Source organism: Phalacrocorax aristotelis, chromosome 1 (assembly GCF_949628215.1).
Source record: "Phalacrocorax aristotelis chromosome 1, bGulAri2.1, whole genome shotgun sequence".
Lineage (NCBI taxonomy): Eukaryota > Metazoa > Chordata > Aves > Suliformes > Phalacrocoracidae > Phalacrocorax > Phalacrocorax aristotelis.
The window spans coordinates 24268933-24291335 of NC_134276.1; the positions used below are offsets into that span (position 1 = coordinate 24268933).

A 22403-nucleotide genomic window follows, 5' to 3' on the forward strand; every position below is an offset into this window, starting at 1 on the left:
TCTGCTCAGTTCCTGCTGAAAAACAGGGACACCAGAAAAGGGAAGTGGCAGGGATGAGGGGAAATTTCCTGGTGTTCAAGCAGAAGCTGCAGCCGAGGGATTTTGCTTTTCAGCCAGAATTTCACCTGGCTGCAGCCATACTCCTGGCTCCCCGTTTGACATGAATCTCGGTCAATGTATCACTCCTGTAATTAGGTAATTATGTCAATTATGAGGGCGAGGGAAATTTTTCAAGCTTGTAGGTGCCAGCACAGCCTCCTGGAGCCAACCTTTCACCACACAGCCAACACCCATGACTCGGGAAACCTTCTGTGTTGAGGATGAAATTCACCCCTAGGAGGGATGTGCCAGGACAAACCTGTCTGCAGTCAAGGAAGGGCCAGGGCTGAGCTACGGCTGTGCAGTTGCCCGCTCGCCCCCGGTCCCCAATCTGGAGGCAGCTTTGGGTCTGTCTGTGCTCAGTGATGCTCAGGGTGTTGGGAAGCTGCTGCCTCCGTCCCTGGAACGCCGTGATGTGTGGCTCTGCTGCTTAAACTGCTGTGAAACCAATGCATTTCTTTTTCTCCCTCTCCTTACAAGCAGGCAAGCAAATCATTCAACCCTGTGAAAGCCGTGGTGTGTGCCACGCACCTGTGAGCAATCCAGGCCGCACTCCACGTCCCTGCTGCAGATTCTGGGAGCAGCAATGCAGCAAGCGCAGCCCTGCAAGGGGCCGGGGCCATGGGGAGAGAGCTGAGGGGCTAACAGCACCCCCTGGCACGGGGCATACACCCAGAGGGAAATGAATGGAGCTCAGGAGGGTTTTCCCCAGGGGCTCCATGAACATTATATCAAGGTATAACCTAAAGTCGTCTGACAGCCCAAAAAACAGCTAAGCAGTAGCCAAAACTTGCTGGAGGGAGTAAACGCGTATTCAGTTACCTCTGCTTCCCACTGCAGGATGGTGTAGCGCTAAGTAGGGGTACAGCATGGCTGTGGGGCAGAGCCAGACGCATCCCACCCCAGAACAAGGGACAGGAGGGAGATCCAGCACTGCCCCTGCCTGAACCCTCCAAAATAAACACTAGATTTCCACTGCATGGGCTTGTAATGAAGCCTAACAGCACTTCAGGTCATTTGCAGAGGTGGTCTTATTTATTCATCAGGAATTGCCTTCTTGTTATGTCACCGATGGCAAATGGCCTTCCAGCGGATGGAACAGCAGAACGAATTGCAGCTTCCAGGGATGGGATTTTGCTACAACAGAAGAGGGAAGTGCCTTCGAACCGGCAAACTGAGCTGGGGCACGGGAATTTGAAGCTTTCTCGCAGTGCACCCAGCTCAATAGGCAAACCAATGAGCTCAGCAGTCTGCAGGAAGAGTGGCGAAGTAACTGCAGGTAAGTGATCTCAGAGGGACAGGAAGGAATATATTGATTTAGGGGCTCGGAGACCACTTGCATGCAGAGGATGCACAGGAAAGCCAGGGCTGTTTAGCTGAAGCCATACAATTTTTCTGAAGCTGTAAGAGATCTGCCAGAAGAAAAAGATGGCCCGGATAGGAAACGAACCGCCTCATACTTTTGTCTCATTACCCATGTATTTTTTTGGCAGAATCATCTGAATTGGAGACACTGCTAAGTGCAACAGAGAAAATAAATTTTCCTTTTCAGACTGGCCTTTCTTACATTTATCTTAATATGGATTGCCTGCCTCACTCCAAACTAGAAGGCAAAAGCTTTTAAGTATGCAGGTGTCCTTACCACCTGCACGCAGAGCCACCATCATTCAAGGCAGGGCTGGAGAGGGGCTTTCTCCTCCTCTTCCCCAGCACATCACAGTTTTTATCTGTCCCAGCAGAGCCCCATCAGAGGATGCCGCAGTCATTCCTGCTCCTCCCATCCTCCCCAGGGCCACTTCAGAGAGCGGGACTGGCTTTTTCCTAGTGATATGCCATCCAGTTTTTATCCTCTCCCTGGTTTTAAGTAAGAAGGTTTCTGGCAGAATTAAGAATAAATAGCTTAGGACTTAGCAATCATTTGATATCACTGCTCACAGTTGGGCAATTTTTTAATGGAAATGTGTCTGGTTTTTTGCCATTGTTGGGAAACTATTTGGAAATAAATACGTACCAAGTGAGGCTGGGGCTGCTGCATGTGTGAGAGGGTAAGTAATGCACCAAGCTATAGTTTGTAGCTCTGACAATGTTTCAGTATTTCATTGATCTTAGGACCTCAGGATTCTTCAGGCTGGAAGGGACCTCAAAAGGTCTCTAGTCCAACCTGGTCCTCAGATCAAGGTCAACTGTGAGATCCAGCCAGGTTACTTGGGGTCCAGACAGGTCTTGAAAACTTCTGAGGATGAAGAAACAGGACACCTTCCCTGAACAACACACTCCGAGGCCTCGCCACCCTCACAGTGGGCATTTGGTTACGTGGCAGAAGGCCATTTTCAGCCTGGCTGACAGGCAGTCCCCTGGCCTGCATCGTTGCAGAGGGACATTTGTCCCTATTGAATTTCAGGAGGTTCCTGCTGACCCATTCCTCCAGGCTGCCTCGACCTCTCTGAATGGCAGCATATTAACTGGTCACCTCAGTTCGGTGTCACCTGCAGACTCGACAAGCGCGCTCTGTTGCTCCTCCAGGTCATTGAAAAGATGTTGAACAGGATAGGTCCCACAATAGACCTGTGGCACCCCACTTGTTACTGGGCTCTGGGTAGAGCACACCCCATTAACTGCTACCCTATGAGCCTGATCATCCAAGCAGGTTTTCACTTTTACCCATCTGGCTGCGGGCCCATCCCGACCATAGCATCCTAACATGGACACAAGAATATGTAAGAGAAGTGGCTCTGTGATTTTCCCAGGGACCAAAGAAAGGGGTGACCAGCCTGTAGTTTCCAGATCATACTTTTGGCTGTTTGTTTGGGTTCCTTTTCCCACCAAGATGGGTGCAACACTTGCTTTTCTCCTAATGTTAGGAACGCCACACAATCTCCATGACCTTCCAAAAATCAGCACAGTTGTCATCTCCAAACTGTACTTGTGGACTCATGATCATATTACACTCAGATGAGCATGGTGGCGCATCATCCAAAACTTTTACCTTGTGCTCTTCAGTCCTAACAACAACAGAGAGTAAGAAGACGCTGGTACATTTGCAAAGCTGTTCTCTGCTAAAGGGAATATGTTTCAAAGCAAATATTAATGAACTTTCCAAGAAGGAGAAGCATGTGCATGACTTTGCACCTGGTGAAGAAAATCAGGCTGTAGATTTGAATGGCTAGCACTACTAACTCCTCCTCTCCTCTTCACAAATTTTGTTTTCTCTTCAATAATTATTTAGAAGTGTGCTAACAACAGTCTTCCTGAAATCAGCAGCTTGCTTTCAAAGACAGTAGGCATGACAAAACTTCAGGAGGAATAAAGCAGAACAGCACCACTGGGGAAGTGATACCATAATCACCCAGACAGACATATGTGTCCTCAGATCCCTCTGTGGCTGCATTTGCACCATGGGCAGAGCAAAAGAACAAGCCACCAAAAGAAAGACCACTCTCACCTTCTAGCCCCTTGCAGAAGGGCCTCAGAGGAAAAATATGGGAGGGGAAAACTGACCCAGCCTTGATGTTGACTCACTCAGACATCCAGAGGGATCCCCACCCCAGAGGGGCTTGATTCTGGTCTCAAAAACGATTGACATCTCCTGAATTTAGAAAAGGGAAAAAGTCTTTCAGTGGGAAACTTCCATCACAGCTCTTACCATGTTTGGTGTAGGCCAAAAGCTAAAAAAAAACCCAGCAACCCAAACAAAAAACCAAACCCAACTGGAGTCAACATAAAATTTTCCATGAGCTATTGTGGGAATTAGATGGGGCCACATTTCTCCATACCTTTTTTTTTTTCTATTCCTATCTATTGGCAATCGTTGGAGACCAGCCAAGTCTCCTTCCTGTGCCCCTCATTTATCAGCATACTCCTAAAAATCAATAGCCTTGTGCTGGCTACTTCTGCTAGTGCATTATCACTTCCTGCAACGAGGATAGCTTGTCAAAATGAAGCTTCTGCTAATTAAAGTCTGTAAAACAGTTGCATTGATGCTGGGTCTCCAGCACTCTGTAGGCCTTTTCATACAATTTCTTCTGGAGGAGACTCCACGAGGTCTTGGGTCCTTGATCAGTCCTTTTGCAGTTGCTGCCATTGTGTGGTGCTTAGTCAGAACGCTCCGTCCCCCATCCATTAATAGGAATCCCTTTGGTTTGAATGACGTGTCATCTAGATTCCATGGGCTGGGAGCCCTTTGCATTGCTGTCAACACAAAGCGCTGGAAGGCTCCATCCACACGCAAATTTCATATCGCTAATGCTGAAACTTCCCTCGTGGCACACATGGTCCTACACATAAACAAGAATCAGCCTTTCTGATTTCCAAAATATTTGCGGCAGAGCACATCTGCTCAGAGACAACATGCAATTGCCGAATCGTTCCCAACAGTTGACTAAGGCAGCACAGTCACAACTTGGAGCCTTTGAAAGGAAAGGAAATTGTACGGCAACTTCTAGTTTGCTGATAAATCCCAGAGTAGTCTGGGCTGAGGAGGACTGAGCAAAATCTATCAGGCAGCCATAGCTCTCAGACAGTTCATCAGGCCAGTTAAATCTGACAGATTTAACTGAGCAGTTTGCACAACAGCATCATGTAACACATCAGCTTCATGTATTTATATAAGGTGGATTAAGACAGATGAAAAAAAGAGCACTGAGACACCAAAACAGGACTGAAGATAAACAGAGCAAAATTAGTGCAACCTCCTTTCCCATCTGTCCTTTCCCTACCAGGGATATCGTATCAGCCGAGACTTGTATTCACATGCTGGTAAGAAAAATCTCTCTTTCCCCCTTCTCATCGCATGTGAATATTGTCCTGCAGCTTGGAGTAACCAAACGCAGAAGGCCCAAAAGAGAAGCTGCACTGAAAGAGGAAACTAAGATCAAGGCTGTGAGATGGCTGCTAGCAAGAGCAGACAACAGCCCTCCGGTTTGGTCCCTGGTGTTCCAAGATGCTGATTTACAACAGCCCAAACTCAGTCATCACGCTATGTACCTGCACATCAGCCCACTTTCCCATCTATAATCTCAAACATTTTATATACCGGCTTGGAGCACAGCAGTATCATTTCCCCCCTCCCCACGTGACTTGTGGGATGCGGTTCTCTGCTTTTTTCTCTGAACCTTTCCTAAGATTGCTTAGCAATGGCTGCATTACAGTTAGCAGCGATTACTCTGCACACAACTGCATCCTAAAAGATGCATACCTCATGTGAGGAAAGATTGATTCCTGCTGCAGCATGGCTAACCAAATTTGGTATTTCCTACATTAAAAAAAAAAAAGTATATAAATACACAGACCACCGGCACAGGATTCAGGGAGAGCTACAAAAGGGGGAAATTATTGTAGGGCCTTCCTAAAGAAGTTCAGAGGGCTGCCCACTCAGAGTTTCCTGATAGCGCCTGAAAACCTGGCAGCCTCATCAGGGTCTGATGCAGACCCAGAGGAGTAGGCAGGGGTCACCCCGCCTGCCTCTGCCTGTGCTGGGGCTGGCAGTCCCAAGAGGGGGCAGTGGTGGAGCAGCCACAGAGGAGGTACAGCTCCTCTTACAGGCACGGCAGGATTGATGGTGCACCACTGCCAAGAGTTTATGCAGCACAGAAAGGTGGCTTTTCTTGTTGCTGAAGTGAATTCAGTACTTCTGAGAGGTGTTTACACGTCTCACAGGAAAAGGTAAAGTTTTGTTGAATCTGGTTGAAACATTGCGGCTGGATTCTCAGTCTAGAAAAGACTAACAGCACTAATTACATGCTTCTGCATCTGTAGTGTATCATACGGAACCTTTTTTTTTTCCTCCTTGTTTTCAGTTAAAACTACTGTTTTCATGATAAAACTAGGATAGTCAAGCTACTTTTACAGGACTGTAAGCTGACTAGAAGTATCTTCTTTGGTTGAGATTTTCACATTTAACAAAACAACAAGTAAGCACAAAGATCCCAACACAGGAAAGGCAGCAGGTACAGGAGGAAAAGACCTGATCTGCACATGCTGTAAGCACGTAGTCATGACCTGGCAATTACATCTGGTGAAAAGCCACAGCCTCTGCTCCCCCACCCCAGTCACTTCTGCATTTCCTAATAAAACCAGCTTTTCTCCCTTGGAGCACTTCATAACACAAAGCTCTTCTCACAAACAGAAATTGTACTTCCATAAAGAAATAAGCTCAAGGACTGCAGTTGTGAAGGACTATCAGATGTTGAAATTCAGCACCTGTATCCAGGAATCAATATAGCCTCAATATGACAGTCTGCAAAATCCCGAAGTGCCAGGAGCAGCATTATTTACAGCTAGCCTTTCACTGCTGATGCTGATGCCCAGACACTGCGGTACCCTGCTTTCTGCCCCAGCCGAATTGCACTCGGCCTTTTTTCCTCCCCCTCCATTAACCATGCTACCTTTCGCCTTGGAAACTGGCATCTCTGACTGCAATTCTGCTTCAGGGGAGCTGAATATATGATCTTTTTATTGTTCCACACAAACACTTCGTTTTAGTTTTGGCTGAAAACCCTTTTGACATATTTGGCCAAACCATGCAATTAGGGATTCATACACCTGTAATTTAAACCTTACGCAGGCGAGCGTGGCTGCAGACAGCTCCACCGCAGAGCTGCCAAGCCCCCCGCTCCCTCCTGCCCACACCGGTGCCAGCACGGCTGGGGCTGCCCGAGGCTCGCTGCCCAACGTAGGGCCAGGGGCACTGGAGGGCTGTGAAATCTCATCGTCTTCTCACTCAGCAGATAATAAGCTCAGTCTGTGATTCTGCAAATCCCACCGGCTTTCCTCAAGGAAAGGTCTGGCGATCTGGGGAGTGTTTGAGAGTCCATTGCCTTTGTGTGCTCTTAACATTTCAGACAGAAGGTCACCTTCTCTCTCCCCCTCTCTCACACACATCCCAGGCATTAATGACTGCAGCGTCCCAGAGGTGCAGGAACTGAACCACTCACACTTAAATACCTATCAGCAGCTGAGAAGGTGAGCTGTACATTAGATGCCAATTATGCTGTGCCTCTCAGAAGCTTCATTATCTCCAGGCTCTCCTATTCGCAATGACCCACTAATATGAAAATTACTTTTGCCTTCATTTTTCCACCCAAGAAAGGAGAGTGTCCCTCCAGGTTTTGGAATCAGCCTGCAGGGATCAGAGGAATCCTTCAGGTTTTCCCTGGCTGCAGCTACATTTCACCCTAGCAAGGATGCGAGGAAGCTCCGTGTTGGCTTTCTGTTGGCCAGCTTGTCCCTCATGGAGCACAGGGGAATACCTACACCTGCCCTCCAGGTAACTATTCCCAGCAGAACTGTTATCTGAAAAAAATGGAGTTGAATAACTTCTGCACACTGGTTCCCCTTTCCAGGAAATGGGAAGAAACTTCTCTGCTAAATCAAAGGGGAATTAAAGATTCAGATACCACTACACCGACCCAACGTCTTCAAGACATTTCCTTAAGCATCCCATGAACTTGTGCACGCAAGCCTTGCCACAGCCAGATCCTCGCATACACGCAGGGAGCATAACCGTACACCACTAACAAGACAGCCCTCCTCAAAGGCGGGGTGGGTGTTTGGCACGTACGCAGGGAGCAAGTCACCACACCTTCCAGCTGCCTTGATTTCCAGAGGTAACAAGAGAATCCTCAGTGCCTGGTCACAGTCTCTGGGGCTTAACCATTAATTTTCAGTTGATTAAAACAGCCAGGCACAGAAGCATGCACACAATATTTAACATGAACAAAAGCCTCCTCATTGCTTTTAACCACCAGGCAGAAGAAACTACACCTTTGAAGAGTGAAGCAACCCACATCACCCCCACCACCCCTCCAGTCCCCACCTGGATGAAGCCTGGGGGAGGCTGATGCCTTCACTGGCTGGCAACAGCTGCCAGGCCAACAAGGCAAATGAAAGCCATGGGCTCAGACTTCATCCCCCAGATGAGACCTTCTGGAAGCCCAAGTTTCCCCATCCCACTGGTGGCAGCACGCCTCTGGGGAGCTCACAGGACCATTTTGCCGCAAAGGAGGTACCAGCTCAGGCATGAGTGCTGGTCTTGGGGAAAAGGGGAGGCAGCGAAGCTGCTCCTTGGTAGACAGGCTGAGACATGCAGCACCATGGTAATCAAGGTCAGCTCCTGAAACCAGGGCTGGAAGCGAAGACAAGCAGTTGTGCAGCCACGGGAAGCTGGCAGAAGTGATCGGCACTGACCGCGATTGCCCAGCAGCTCTCCAAGCACAGGGCTGGCTCAGAGTGTCCCAGCCCTGCAGCCTGGCCTCCCAACAGCAAGCCAAGTATTATTCTCATCATCACAATCCTTGAGATGTTAAAACTGCATTAGCAGCTGAGCAGCCCCCAGGCAAGGCCCTCCCAGGGCAGCTCAGGGTGCTGGAGCCGGGGCTGGCAGTCCCTGCCCTGCTGTGACAAGCAGCTCCAGCAGTCGCAAGGAGCATGGCCAGGTCCCAAACCACCTCCCCGCGCTCCCTTCCCCTGCCCATTCCCCACGCTTTCAGGGGCAGCCCCCTGCCAGCGTGGAGCTCACCTCAGCAGCAGGGGCAGACCTAAGGGTACTCCTGACCCACATCTGCTCTCATGTGGGTTGTTCTCACAATTAGACCTGGAAAAGCACCCCAGGGGTTACGGCCTCCCTGCTGCAGGAGCAGTAGCTCTTACCAGTTTGATCACCAGCGAGGTTCTTTGCTGCAACACTCAGTCTTGCCCAACTTGAAAGAAGCAGATGCAGCTGGAGCTGGGGCCTGGCCACAGTGTCACAAAAGGTGGGTCTGCCCTCGGCTTGGAAGCTCAAAGCATGTTCCTCTCCTCTAGGCAGTTCAGACTACCCATCAGCGACCAGAGCCATGGAGGAGTCCTGTCCACAGCTGAGCAGAGACTGCTGCGAAGGCACGCTGCATCCACACTGGCAATGTCTTTTTCCAGTCCTTGCCGTGGACTCAGCTCAGCAGAGCAGGTGTCCAGCGGTGATTGCTGCTGTCTGCAGCCAGAAGCACCAGGCTGGGAGAAGATCAGAGCAATGGGAAGCTTGAACACTTTGGAGACAAGGCCGGAGACGGTCATTGTTCAGACCACAAGAAAGAGAGAGTCTCAGGCAACCTTTGTATCTGTTTATTGAGAGAAGACATTTCCCTGGGATGCTGGCAGTCAGGGTGATCAGGAACCAAACCATTTGGCAACCATTGCTTAGTTAACACAAGAGTGCAAGAGAAGACTCTTGCATGTTTGCTTTCCAGAAGAACAGCCGCTGAATTTACTTCACCGAAAGGCAGAATGCTCAGCTGCCGGTACTGGTCGCGTGGATTCGATAGAGTTCCCTCACCTGGGCACTTGCTGACTTGCCACATTGACATTTCCTCCCAATTAAAACCTACGTGCTTTTCATCTCGCACCGGTGTGCTCAGTTGTGGTGCTGACTTTTCACTTGGCAAGGCTGCAGGGTATGAGCTCCCTGCCAGCCCTGCTGCCTGCTACGGCAGAGCCGTCACCTTGGCAGCAGCAGGGATTAACGATCCTTATTTAAGGACACCTGTGAGTTGCAGAAATTAAGGAACTGAACCTCAATCTTTCTTTAATTTGGCCATTACAGGTAACAGACACAGCCTGTAGCACAGACACCAATACATATTTCCCTGTCTTGGTCTGGAAGCACAGTATCGTCCATCCAGCATAGTTGACCTCCAGTATCATAGATTTCTTTTTATTGTTTTTTTGAAAAAATCTAACCTTTACAGGTAGTTCCACCCTGTAATTCTGCCCCCCAACAACTGGTACAAGATCCCAACCCCCTTTTTTTGCCAGACAACAACTGAAAGCCTCATAAAGCTGCCAAATACGATCCCCTTCTGCCCCTCATTCACAACCTTAGCCACATGACCCTGGCAGTTAGAGCTGCCGCGCTGTGGGCAGTGGTCACCTCCTTCCCACAGCTGCTCTTTGTGGCATGGATAGCTGCTGGTAGGTGAATTTTGACCAGCCATTTAAGGGTTGATCCTCCGGTAGGCGCCTAAAACTCCTCTGATTATTTCTTCCTGATCTTTAGTTCAAAGGGTAGATAAAAGCCCAAAAAGAAAATTGTTCCGTTTCATCCCATTACCCTGCCTCTATAAAAAGAAAAAACAGTATCTGAAGAGTATTTTCTGGTAGAAGAGTCAAAACATTTACTACCTATAAATTCAGCATCCTCTGAATTGATAAAAGCAGGGTGCTTTCATGTGCTCAAGAGCATTAACTTCTGCCCTAAGGAACTGCAGCTCACATTCTCCACCAGCTAAACACAGTAACTTATTCCCTCAAGCCCACTCCGGGAAACCACAAACACCACCTTGACTCTGACCAAGGGTTCTCAGGAAGCAGAAGGTCTGTACAAATAAACCCCTACCAGGGTACACGATACGCTCCTCCTGGGCAGGCTGGGGCTCATGTTACGCAGTTGCTGGCACATAATGGAGCGGTATTGGGCCAAAGGTACTTTTCCCTTAAGAGCCGGTCTCTTCATTGAAAGTTAACGTAATGTCTGAAGGACAAAAATTACTGCCTCGTTGAGAAAAAGTCTGGAATCACTAATTATAATAATTCTGGAAATTCTATCAGTTTTCATTGATACAACAATCCAGAGCTCAGCTTCTCTCCTCGAACTACTTCCGGTGGAAGTGAGTGCCACCGAGTTAATGGAAAACGTTTCCATCAGATTTGAATTTGTCACCTCTGCTTTAAAGACAAATGTAAAAACTGGGCCAATAAAGCTACAAGACAAAAATAGAAGTTGTCCATCCATTTTCTCTGTGTTAGTCATAACTGTAGCTATTTTAATCTCTCATTCTCTTCAATCTCTCTATAACATTTCTGCTGTGTCTTTATTTTTGTTATCATTTTCCAATCCCTAAGGAACTTGCAATACAAAGCGTTTGCCCACGATGCCCAGAACTCAGTCCTAGACTGATCCGGGTAATTTTAAAACTCAAGAGTTGTGCAAGTACTTTGCCTTCTCTAACTACGCCGTCCTTCACATTCAAAACTAGACTCCATTTGTCCTATGGTCCATCCCATGAGCTTGATATGGTACCACTAAATTTTCCTTATTTTTTGTGAGCTTGACTTTAATAACCTTCATCATTTTTTGTTTCACTGGTTACTCCTTTTCTAGATTAATTAAAAAAAAAACCAACCAAACAACTGTATGAGTTTAAAAAGAAAAAAAGCAGGTCAGTCATTAACTATTGGAAAAACACAGAGCATAAAGAGGTTTTTGTAATTTTACAGTCTAGCATAATAAATTGGTAAGCAAATTAGCTATTACATTGTAAATCTCTTCAAAGGTATGTCGTCCTGTGCCACGTGTACAAGTATGCTACTACCTTCTGAGCGTTTTTAATTATCATGAACTGTATATTACCCTCAGCTTCTTGAGTAACAACAAAGGCCTTTTATTGTGCTCCGAAGATAAGCTCAATACTGACAAGTTATGGCCAAGGCACGGTATCTAGGAAGAATCCAAGTACTTCAGAAGAAATAAAGAGGATAGGAACTCTCCTTTAAGAATCTTAACAGATCTCGGTATTTCCTCTGATTTAAGCACAAAACTCCCATTGGTTTCAGTGTTGCAACTGCTGTTTACGGTCATTTCAGACAGCACATACAACCCAAAATCTGCTTAAGTTTACTCACTTAATAGCATAAAGTTAGTGAGAGAGTTTTAGACACAGAAGTATATCCATCTCCCTGTTTGCTTCTTGACATAAGATTTGTATAATGAATCTTATCAGAGCACACCCAGAACCACAAAATATAGGAGCCTTGCTTCCCCAAAGAGCAGCAGCAGAAACCCCCAACTTTTGGCCAGCCCAGAAACAGCAGCCTTCCTTCTTACCTGTGAGAGAGGAAGGAAGCTTTTTCAGAGCACCATGTATTTCTCTTCTAAATTAAACGGCTGTTCCTCCTGTTGTAAATGCAGTGTGCCAAGGAAAGCAGACTGCAGAGATCACCACTGCATTAATATCGATGCAGCATCTTAGCAAAGCCTTTAACATTACAGTGGCCATACTTCCTTCCTCCAGCAGCTGAGCTAATCCCTAAGGCAGTTTCAACAGTCATATTTTTGCTATCGTTTAAGAAAACAGACGTTAGAGTACTTTCATTGCTACCAGATATTCTTCACGTGTGTGAATATTAATTTGATTGATAACACACATGATGTTATGGGAGACAGGTGTGGTCCCTTCATGGTATTTCAGAATACAAAGGGCTCCAATCCATCCTCTCCTTCCCTTCCTTCCTGGCATCTATTTACTCACCTACAGGGAAAATATCATTTCTACCTAACAGTGAAAATCAAATGTCAAACTCTTCAACATATTATCAGACTGCCCAACAGCCTGATCCTGCAAATGCTTAGCTTTCATCTTTATGGGCTGCAAGTATCCTCTTGACTCCAATCAACACAGAAGATAAACACATGCATGAACTTTCTCAAGGCTGAGAAACCTGGGATTAAGAGCTAATGCTTCTGTTTTGGCAAACATACAATCCACAATCCAAAGCATCCAAGGAAATAAAGCACTAATACTTTAGCGATTCTCCCCCAGTTTTCCACCGGCCTCACACCACAACAGAAATGCTCTGCAATGGGCAGAACTCTTGACAGTTTGCAGGAGAATTAAGGCAACAATCCTACCTGCTTTCTGCAGGAGTTATTCTGGCAAGCTCACGCTTCAAATGCCAAGCAGCATTGAAGGATTTGCTTGGACATGCCCGTATATGCATCTTATTCATCCCTACAAAACGGAACTCCCCATACTTTGCTATTCAGGCTTGCCAAATACTTTAACTGGAAGCTACTGGATTTTCATGTATTTATACTGTATTAAGTACCTAGCTACTTTTTCAAACCAAGATTACATTTCAAACACCCATTTTTCAAACTCAATGCATCCGAAAGACTTGTTAAACTAACAAAACACGTCCTGCCTCAGCCCGTTTCTTTTTCTTGTATTGTCATAGCCATTTCCCATCCGAGCCTGGGTTAATTCTGTGGTCCGCATTTCGGAAAAGGGAAGCTTTGTTTTATAGTTAAAGATAACGTGCTCCTAGTAGTTTGCTCAAGCCGATGTTTAGCAAACTTTTTTTTTAAAAAAAAAGGTTTGCGTCCCTATAGTTACTTATTTAGCAACTATGCTGCAGAGTACAAGGAAATCCTCCCTGTCACGATTAATTTAGGTAATGAGCACATAATGATGTGCCACCCTAAGTGGTATGTGTATGCTCTTTGCTATAAGTCAGTGAAGACTACAACAGCCTGGAGCACAAGCACATAACCTCGGTGAGGTACACCAGGGTGGGCCACGGCTGCACATTTGCAACTGCAACTGTCCATGCTCACATCCTCCTCCAACAGAAGAAAACCTCTAGGCCACTGCTTTTGACATGAAAGGATAACAAAGCTGAAGCGATAAATCCCGTCAGCAGTTTTCAGCAGGTTTCGACCCTCCCGCTTTTTTTTGAATAAATAAAATGGAGTCCTTTCTTAGTTTCCAGCTTAAGAAGTATTATTACAAGTAGTTACAGACCCAGTTACAACCCTTAAAACACCACCAAAATGCACTACAATATTCTTTTATTTAGTTTACAGAAGAGTCTATCAGTACAGGTTGCAGAAAGAAAATGTTTAGTGCTATTTACAACTTGTTTAAAACTCTGCTCTATACAAATTTAATTCTGATCAGTATGAACAATATTTTTGTAAATCTACTGCATATAAAGCATTTCCTCAAAGCAGTAACAATGAATAAAATAACCTGATTACATTTGAATGAAGCCAATCATTCGAGAAAACGATTACACAGAACATCCGTAAGAGTTGTGGACACTTAAGTACAGAACACAACGTCAACCTGTGACTCTTTTTTTTTTTTTTTAAAGGCTAAAGCTATTTATATGGAATATTGTTCTATTATACTACACGCCAATCTATATTTAACTTCTATAGTTATGTATTTTATAAGATTTTTATTAAATATATTCTACACATGTTTGTAATTTCACCCAGGAAGAATTCCTCCCCAGTGAAAAAATATAAAATCTTTTATATTTTTTTATTTTTCTTTATTTTTATTTTTTACAGGTTTAAATGAAACTAGCTCATGCTTTAGTGCTGTGCAAATTTCTTTAGCATATCAACGTTTAAATTATTGATATGAAATAAAAGAATGGCATCCTTTTTAATTATGTATGCCTTCAAAAATCAGCTTCTGATTTTAATACAATTGCAAGCACTAATACCAAATGCAGATTACGTAAAGAAACAAAACTAGTACTATGGCAGAGGTTTTTTCTTTTTGCTTTTTAAACTTTAATAATTCTTTTGAAGTCTCTAATGAGTAAGCATGACACTGGACACTAAAACACAGATGAGAAAATGACTGAAAAACACCAATTGCCAATATTCAGATACATAAAATTGATTAGTAAATGATGTTTTTTAACATTTATGCACAATAATAAAAGCCTATGAACTACAGGAAATTACCCCTCCCATATTAAGGCTAGGAAATGCACTCTCTGCACTCGTTTGTGCTGTCCGAATAAGCACTCAACTAACATATAAGATCAGAGTGCACGCAGTAACACAAAAATCAGTTTCATCAGCCCTCTACAGAGTGCTTCTAAATTACAGGCACATAGTATTTTTTGTTTGTTGCAGTGAAAATATATATAGTTAGACTTGGTTTAGTTAGCATTCTGTGCCAGTTCGGCCACCAAGGTTGACTTAGGTAGAATTGACTGAACAGTTTTTCCTTTGATTTGGCCATAAGTTAGATTTGTTTTAGTTATAGATAAACTATTTTCCAGTGTTGCATTATACATTGTAGGTTACTACTAGGTGTCTCAAATATTGTTAGAGATTGTTGATGAGAAATACGCTGTCAACCATATTTAGTGCAAATTGCATCTAGAAAGCCTGACTGGTTAGATCCGGTTAATGGATATTTTTGTGGTAGCAAAAGGATTCCTGCTATGGAAAAGAACACAGAAACTTTTCCGGAGATTGAATTCTTTCAAGAACTGATGTACTGTAAGATTATTCAATGAACAAGAAGCAGGAATTTTAAAAAGAAACCACAATGAAAGTGTTCATAGATCTTTCTCTCTAAGAAAAAAAAAAAACAAAAAACAACAAAAAAAGGTGAATGAGACAGTGTTCGTGTAATATTTCAGTTCCATGGATTTACAGACAGGCTCTTCCTACAGGTGTCTGAAGCAAGGTAGGGCCTCTTCTATTCCAGCAGCATGAAAGACAAAGACTATATTACATCACACTTAGCAGGTAAAGCTAACAGGGTTTACAGGATTACACAGCAATTGCTTTCTCCAGTTTTTTCACGGTTCCTTTGACCTGTGGAGCAAGAAGAAAGTTTTGCTTACGTACCATTTCTTAAGTAATTAGTTGGTTTGTGTGTGAGTATGCCTGATGCAAGTACATTTTTTATTATTTTTAGTTAAAAAGTATTTACTGTTATAACACATGCATACATAACTGAAAAATAAATCAGGAGTATTTTTTACAATAAAACCACAAGCTTTTAAGGTTTGAGTAAATTTCTGCATTCTACAAAAATGCTAATCCAGAAAGGTCATTCCTTAGTTTTCCATAAACAACATGTACAAAAGCATTCCATTACTTGCTTCTCAGAAGACTGCAAGGACTTGACTCTTCCCTACTATGAAATACTCAAAAAGCCTGTAAGAGAGCTGACCGCTTTGCCATGTATTTGAGTAAGAAATACCTCTAGTGCACAGCGTACCTTGAGAGTTTGGCTCTGGCAATGTCTCTCTAGCCACCAAATGCATCACGGTTGTTTTGCCAAAAGGAAGTTTTAATGCTGCAGAAGGAAGAAGGGAGATTTATGAATACATTACAGCAGTCGTCTTTCTTCAAAACACCCAGTTGAAACTATAATCGGATTAGCACCTGTTCAAAAGTTCATACTGTTAGGTTTGAACTGCTTATTAAATAGATTCATAAAGGCATTTCTGGCTAAAGTTTTGTAGATCAGGGTCATGGGACCTGATAATAACAACTTAAAGCACTGTGGTCTTAGAGACATGATATTCCTGTTAGGAAACTTAGCCTTCCTTTTTTGAGTGAAAGAAGTAGTGGGCATTCATGCCAAGACCCAAGTGCCTGGCACTCTCTATTGATAAGGATGCAAAAAAGTGGCTAATTCAGACACACAATTGTTACTCCGGAGACATGAAAACGCTGAACCACTACTGCAAAACAGATTTCTTCCTTAAAACATACTTTGATTCATGATACAGATTTTTTCCAAAATACAAAATGTCTGCATCTTGCCTTTTAATACTAATCTGTAACATCAGCTTCATGTGAAAAATATCAAATTTAAACATTTTAAACCAGATACGGTAGTTTTCACAATTCTGCCTCTGTGAGCTTTAGTAACACAAAGTAACAAAATCTAAGCTTTCCACAATTTGTTCTGCTTGTTTCTAAAAGTAAAATGATCACTTTCACATTTTAAGTATACACAGTGCTGTATTTATGGTTTTAGCACTGTAGTATAATATTTATCAAAACTTCTAGTCTCTCTGAAATGAAAGGATTCTCTGTTGCTCATTGTATTTAGCAGATTCTCATTGCCAAACTCAATATTCTGAACTTTAACTTCTTCCAATTATTGGGGGGGAAGGAGAAGGTATTTTTACAAGTTCTTTAACTTTAGTTCTGTTTCCTCTCTCCAACTCCTATGATAAAGCACCTTTCTTGATTTTTTTTTTTCTGAGAAATGTAAGACAAAGATGCTTTCAGTTTTGTCCTCCCTCTCTTATAGAGGAAAAAAAGGTAGTGATAAATATAACAAGAATTTAACCCTAAATACACAAATCATTCTGACTTGAGTAGAATTTGTCCTCACAAATTCTATTTATATCTTCTATTTTCAGTGAGTGCACCAAGACATTTTAAGTGAATAAATAAGTAACAAATGTCTAACAAATCTGAAGGTAACTGAAGAGAAAAATGTCTGTTTTAGTCACTACAGCATAGATTCAAAATTCAGTAATAAAAAGATAAATAAAGCCAGTATTTGGTTACTACATGCATTCAGTAGAAGCCTAGCTACAACATTGCTATTAAATCATGTTCATCGCCTATGTATATGTTTGAAAAAATTGCAAGTTGTGATGAAAACACAGGTGTAAGTGTACGGAGGGATACGCAGCTCCGCAAGCTTCTTTGAAGTAGCTGTACTTTGGGAAAAGCTCTCTCTATAGAAAGTCAGATCTGAAAGTTGCTTAGTTTACTGGAAGCACTGCCTGTGCCTGCAACTACAAGCTATTGATAGCTTGAAGTCTGACAAGGATGAAATATTTTGGGTACTTGGTTCTGTTATACAATGGAAAACAGCAAAGAGCATATTAACAGTCTGTTAAACCCAATGGAAAAGGATTGCCTTCATGACAAACTCTTAAGAAGCCATTACAGAAAGAGCAAAATATTTCAAACTAACCACCTTAGGGACATCTTTTATAATATCAAGACACTTGAGGAGACTTGAGATTAGTGAGAGCTGTGGAGATGAATTCACAGTAATCACGTAAAAGTATGCTAATATTTCAATTAACTAATTTCAGCTAGTAGTTTGCATAGTTCACACAGTCTTATTAGCAATTTCCAGCTTCTTGCTTGGAGCACCATGACAGAAACTGAGCACTTTAACCTATGCTCAGTAATGCTCTCTTGCTCTTGTCTTCGTTCTCTCACCCCTTTCTCTCACTTAAACTAAACGTTTATTTAATTCCTTTCCTGTCTGTTTAATTCTATTTTATTCCAGATTTTCTGCTGTCAGAATTTACTTTTCACCCCCTCTTTTGGTATGTGTATGGCACAGCGTGGGTTTGTTTCCCTTCCCTGCTCCCCAATAAATAAGGAAGTAAAACACTGCTGATTCACATTATCTAACAACAAACTGAGAACTGTCAATTGTGTATTACCTCCCTAATTAATACGACTACAAATGCAAACTGCAGACCAAATATTTAGTTAAAGGATGAAATTTCCTGTTGGAAGCTGATCAACAGACTCTGCCTTGCTAGCTAACTCCCCAACCCTTCACACAGGCAGGACACGACAAAACAGCGTGGCTCAAGCACCGCAGGCAAGAGCAGCACAGCAAGCTTTACAGAGGGGTTGTTTTTCTTTACCACTTCCAACACCATTAGCTCTAATGTTCATGTAGTGACAGTCCATTCAGAAACTGGCAGAAGAGATGGTTTCTTCAAAATAAAAATTTCTACTTAAAAGCCAATTTCTCTTATCAATTTGTCATTTTTTCATGCTTCTTAGTTTAAAGGAGTCTCACATCCATAAGATGCTACATAGACATGCCAAGTTACAACTAGAACACTAAAATGTCATTTTTAAAATGGGAACAAAAATGGACTGCTGTTAAAAAAACTACCAAACTGCTGCTTTATCAACTAGTGAAATGAAAGTTTCCAAAGTGACTTTCAGTACACAGTAGGTCTAAATTCCAGCCAATATTTCCTAATCACCTAAAGCAAATAAAACACTAAGTGCTACAACGCAGTGATAGAGAGCTGCAGATAGAAGATCACTAGGACTGTATTATAACAGCATAAGAAACTAAATATTGTATTCAGCAAGAAATTCTCTCCCTCTTCCACACTAGTGGAGAGTTTAAGACAGCTAGTTCACTTAGGGTTACATCTAATGAACACCACAAACTGAAGTAACAGTCTTTTCAGGTTGCTTCATGAACTGCTGTTCCCCTTTCAGCTGTATAATCTTACTCCAGATAACTTCCTTAGTACTGAAGTAAGCCAAATGTTTTAGGGATTCTTTTTCTTAAAGCAATACAGCAACAAAAAGAGCTCTGAAAAACACTAATATACATGTAAGATCCTTAGGGTAAGATCATGATGAGTAAATTGCAATGCATAAACGATTAAGAATGAACTAAGATGCCCTGAACCCAAGTAAGTGTTCAAAATCCACAGACTTGAGTTAATACAGAGTCAACAGCATGCAGCTATTAATTTTCAGCTTAACTCATTCAACAACGCATTTAATATATTGAAAAAATATTCAAAGTTGTTTCGGATTTAGACAAATGTCATTAAAGGGAACAAGCACTGCTGGTCAAGAGCAACACCTAGAGATGAACGGCAAAGAAAATCCCATTTAGCTATCCTTGCCTGGATAATGTGGGGTAAGACTAGTGTCTCTAATTGCAGAGATGATCCAACACTTAACACTTGCCTTTCAACCCTACTCCAGCTTCTACTAGCTGCACTCATTGGCACCTGGTAAACATACAAATTAAAGAGTGAAAAAAATATCAGTTCTCCCAGCTGAATTGACAATGATCTTGTTTGTATATATAGGAGCATTTAAATTGATTTATATAGAGAGTAAATCTATTCTAAAAAGTACATCACTAGCCAACATTGGTAATGGTAGAAAGTGAATCAATAGCTATATCATCCCAGTCACTCCTGCATGAAAAGATCACCATAGGCAGTCCAGAATTATTCTTTGTAGGTTCATCTTAACTTCAACAATATTTCATTGGTGATTTTGCATTACATTTTCCTCTCTGTATTGCACTCAGGTACCAAATGCATGACGATCTGAATATACAGAAAAAGTATACGTATTAATTTATTTTTAAACTGGCACAGAGAAGAGAGTCTCACTTTGTTCAGTCATTGATACAGTTGACAATTCACACTGGCAACTCTCCTCTACAAAAGGAAAGGCTATTGTTACAAATTGTGTCATATCTCTATCAAAGATACCCATCAAAATATATAATTGTGGGGGAAAAATTGCCACAAGGGGGCATAGTTGAATTGCATTTCCTTAGCATATGACACGAAGCCATTTACTTTTGTTTTCACATAACTATGCAATTGTATCCCTTGGAGAGCACTGGACAGCAAGAATGCTTCCCCTCATTCTCATTCACCGGGTGTCTTCCTTCACTGCACTAAAATTTAAAGTATTGCTTAACCAATTATCAGAAAGTTTATCCAACATTTTAAAATACGTCAGACATGAAGTAGCTTAGTCTGAAAAGTGCAGTGTAAGAGAGGTGGAACAAAATATTCCATTTAGAAAGACAACAAATAAAAGCAGCATTACTGTTTATGCAAGAGGAGACTCAGCCTTCGCTCACTGCTTAGCAGGTGGTACCTCCCAAAGTTTAACAACTAGCGGTAACAAGATGGAAAAATACACAATAAGATACAATGTCGCTCTATGCGGAGGAAAAATAGTATATAGCAAGCCATACTGTGACTGTTAACAGTGAGGTACTATTTACTGCACTGCAAATAAATATCCCCTTTGCCTGGCTGTAACATGCATAATGAAAATTATTTTTATACCTCCTAATGTCACATTGCCATGAAGAAATCTCCCTTGATAAATAAGCCGCAAGATATTTGGACTGCTGACTTGTTCTTCTTCCCAATCTGAAAAGAAGCAAGAGAGTTTTCACAATTACGTTCTAATAAAACCACTTTTTGTTATTTCTCTCACCTTTACCCAGGAAGAAAACTAAGAACAGGACTCTCTTATTAAACGCCAAAGACAGAGTATAGGCTGACGGTACGGAAAGATATATTTCAGGAGTGCTAGCCTTGAATTATTCCTAAAATTTTATTTGACACTGGGCATTGAAACACAATTTTATGCCTGCAAGTATAAATATTACTAACTTACTTCACAGATTTAGCGCATATACAAGTCCTACACAAAATACTTCATAAATGCAAGTTGCTTCCTGTGGCTTAATATCCACTTGGCTAAAACTGCCTTCATTTGCTCCCATTCAGAAGATTGTCAAGCCATACTCCTCCTCACCAGCTAACTGTCTCACTGAAGCTGTTCTCCAGCAATCGGAAGCAGCGCACACACAGCAAAAGCGCATGTGATGGGTCATTTGAAATGGCATTCTCAGATCACAGCACTGAAAATGCTCTGCAGGCTGCTCAGTGGTGTTCGATGGTGGCCAGATCCCTCCAGTTAAATGTCCAGAGGGGGCAGTGACCTGAGCAGCCCCAAATAGTCACTGTGGAGAGCCCGAAGAGAGGGCTCTCACAGAGCAGACACTGACTGACACATTTCAAAGAACTTCTCAAAGGACAATCTGTGGATGTTTTTACGTGGCAAACAGTGATTCAGGAAAAGCAGTCATGCATTTTTCTATAATGCATTTCCTGTAATGCTTAAGCAGCCATAAATCATTTATAAGCTTAAATTATCTTTTCCTACTCTTTTACTATTCCCTGTCACAATCTGAACAACAAATAAACCTGCACTTTGCTTTCAGAACAAATATCATAAAACCTTGAAACGTTGATTTAAATGGGTTCTCTGGGAATACAGTGTCTTCTGTTTCTTAGCCGACCAGATATCTGGCAACAGCTGTTCACAAGTGTTCTCTCTGCTTTTGTTGTGTTTATACACCAAAATGAATATTCAGTAACGGATCAGGACAGGCAACAGAAACCAACCTGTTCACTGGGAACATACAATGAACATACAGGCAGGGGCAACTGGCACCACAAAAGGAGAAGAACTGAAAAGCGGAGAAGGGGAAGCGTTTAAAACAAAAGCCACGGCTTTGGAGAGTGTACGGAGAGGCAGCTGGTGCAAAAAAGCAAGCAGGCAGACACACGGGCAGCAGGAGCCATTGCAGGAGGCAGGGCTGGTATCAACAAGAGAGGCTGCAATATCCCCGCATGCTGCCATGTGCCTAGTTTATAAGATTAGATCAAATAAGGCAACCAAAGCTATTTGAATTCCAAGTATTTCCACTCAGGCTTTGATTCAATTGTCTTGCAATTCAAGCTCATGCCCTTTTTTGTTATGCTGTGAAGTGGGCTATGTTAAGGAACTGAATTATCACACTGCTAGGGTAAATGATTTTTTGGAAGATACCAATTTTTTTTTCTCTCCATACAGTCTGAACTCCACTATACTATAGCTGCAAAGAGAAGTTCAGCCAGTTTACAGTGCCATAATGACATAAAACAGCAACCAAAACATGACAGACTATATTTTGGCACAGGTATTTGCTCACTGTTAGGCTGCCAATCTTCCCATCCTTTTAAATTTTGCTTCTTGGCTGGCAGTCTGAAATATTTCTTTCTGACATGATTTCAAATTTTAACTTCCACTGATGACTAAATGAGTCCAAGAGAAAATATTTACTCATGATTTTTTTTTTTTTTTAAGTTCAGCAGATCATTGCTGTACAAGAAAAAAGTTAATA

At 42.6% G+C, this 22403-nt stretch overlaps 1 protein-coding gene across 1 annotated transcript in view; it reads right to left on the bottom strand.

The window, feature by feature from the left end:
- Positions 1–13679: 13679 nt before the first annotated feature.
- UBL3 (ubiquitin like 3) overlaps positions 13680–22403 on the bottom strand; it is a 58478-nt gene continuing 49754 nt past the window's right edge. Inside the window, exons 3-5 of the mRNA XM_075084473.1 lie at positions 20512–20598; positions 15885–15962; positions 13680–15475 (exon numbers count right to left, since the gene is read on the bottom strand). Of these exons, the coding sequence (XP_074940574.1) occupies positions 15423–15475; positions 15885–15962; positions 20512–20598 (218 nt within the window). The 3' untranslated portion in view covers positions 13680–15422. The remainder of the gene's footprint in view (positions 15476–15884; positions 15963–20511; positions 20599–22403) is intronic.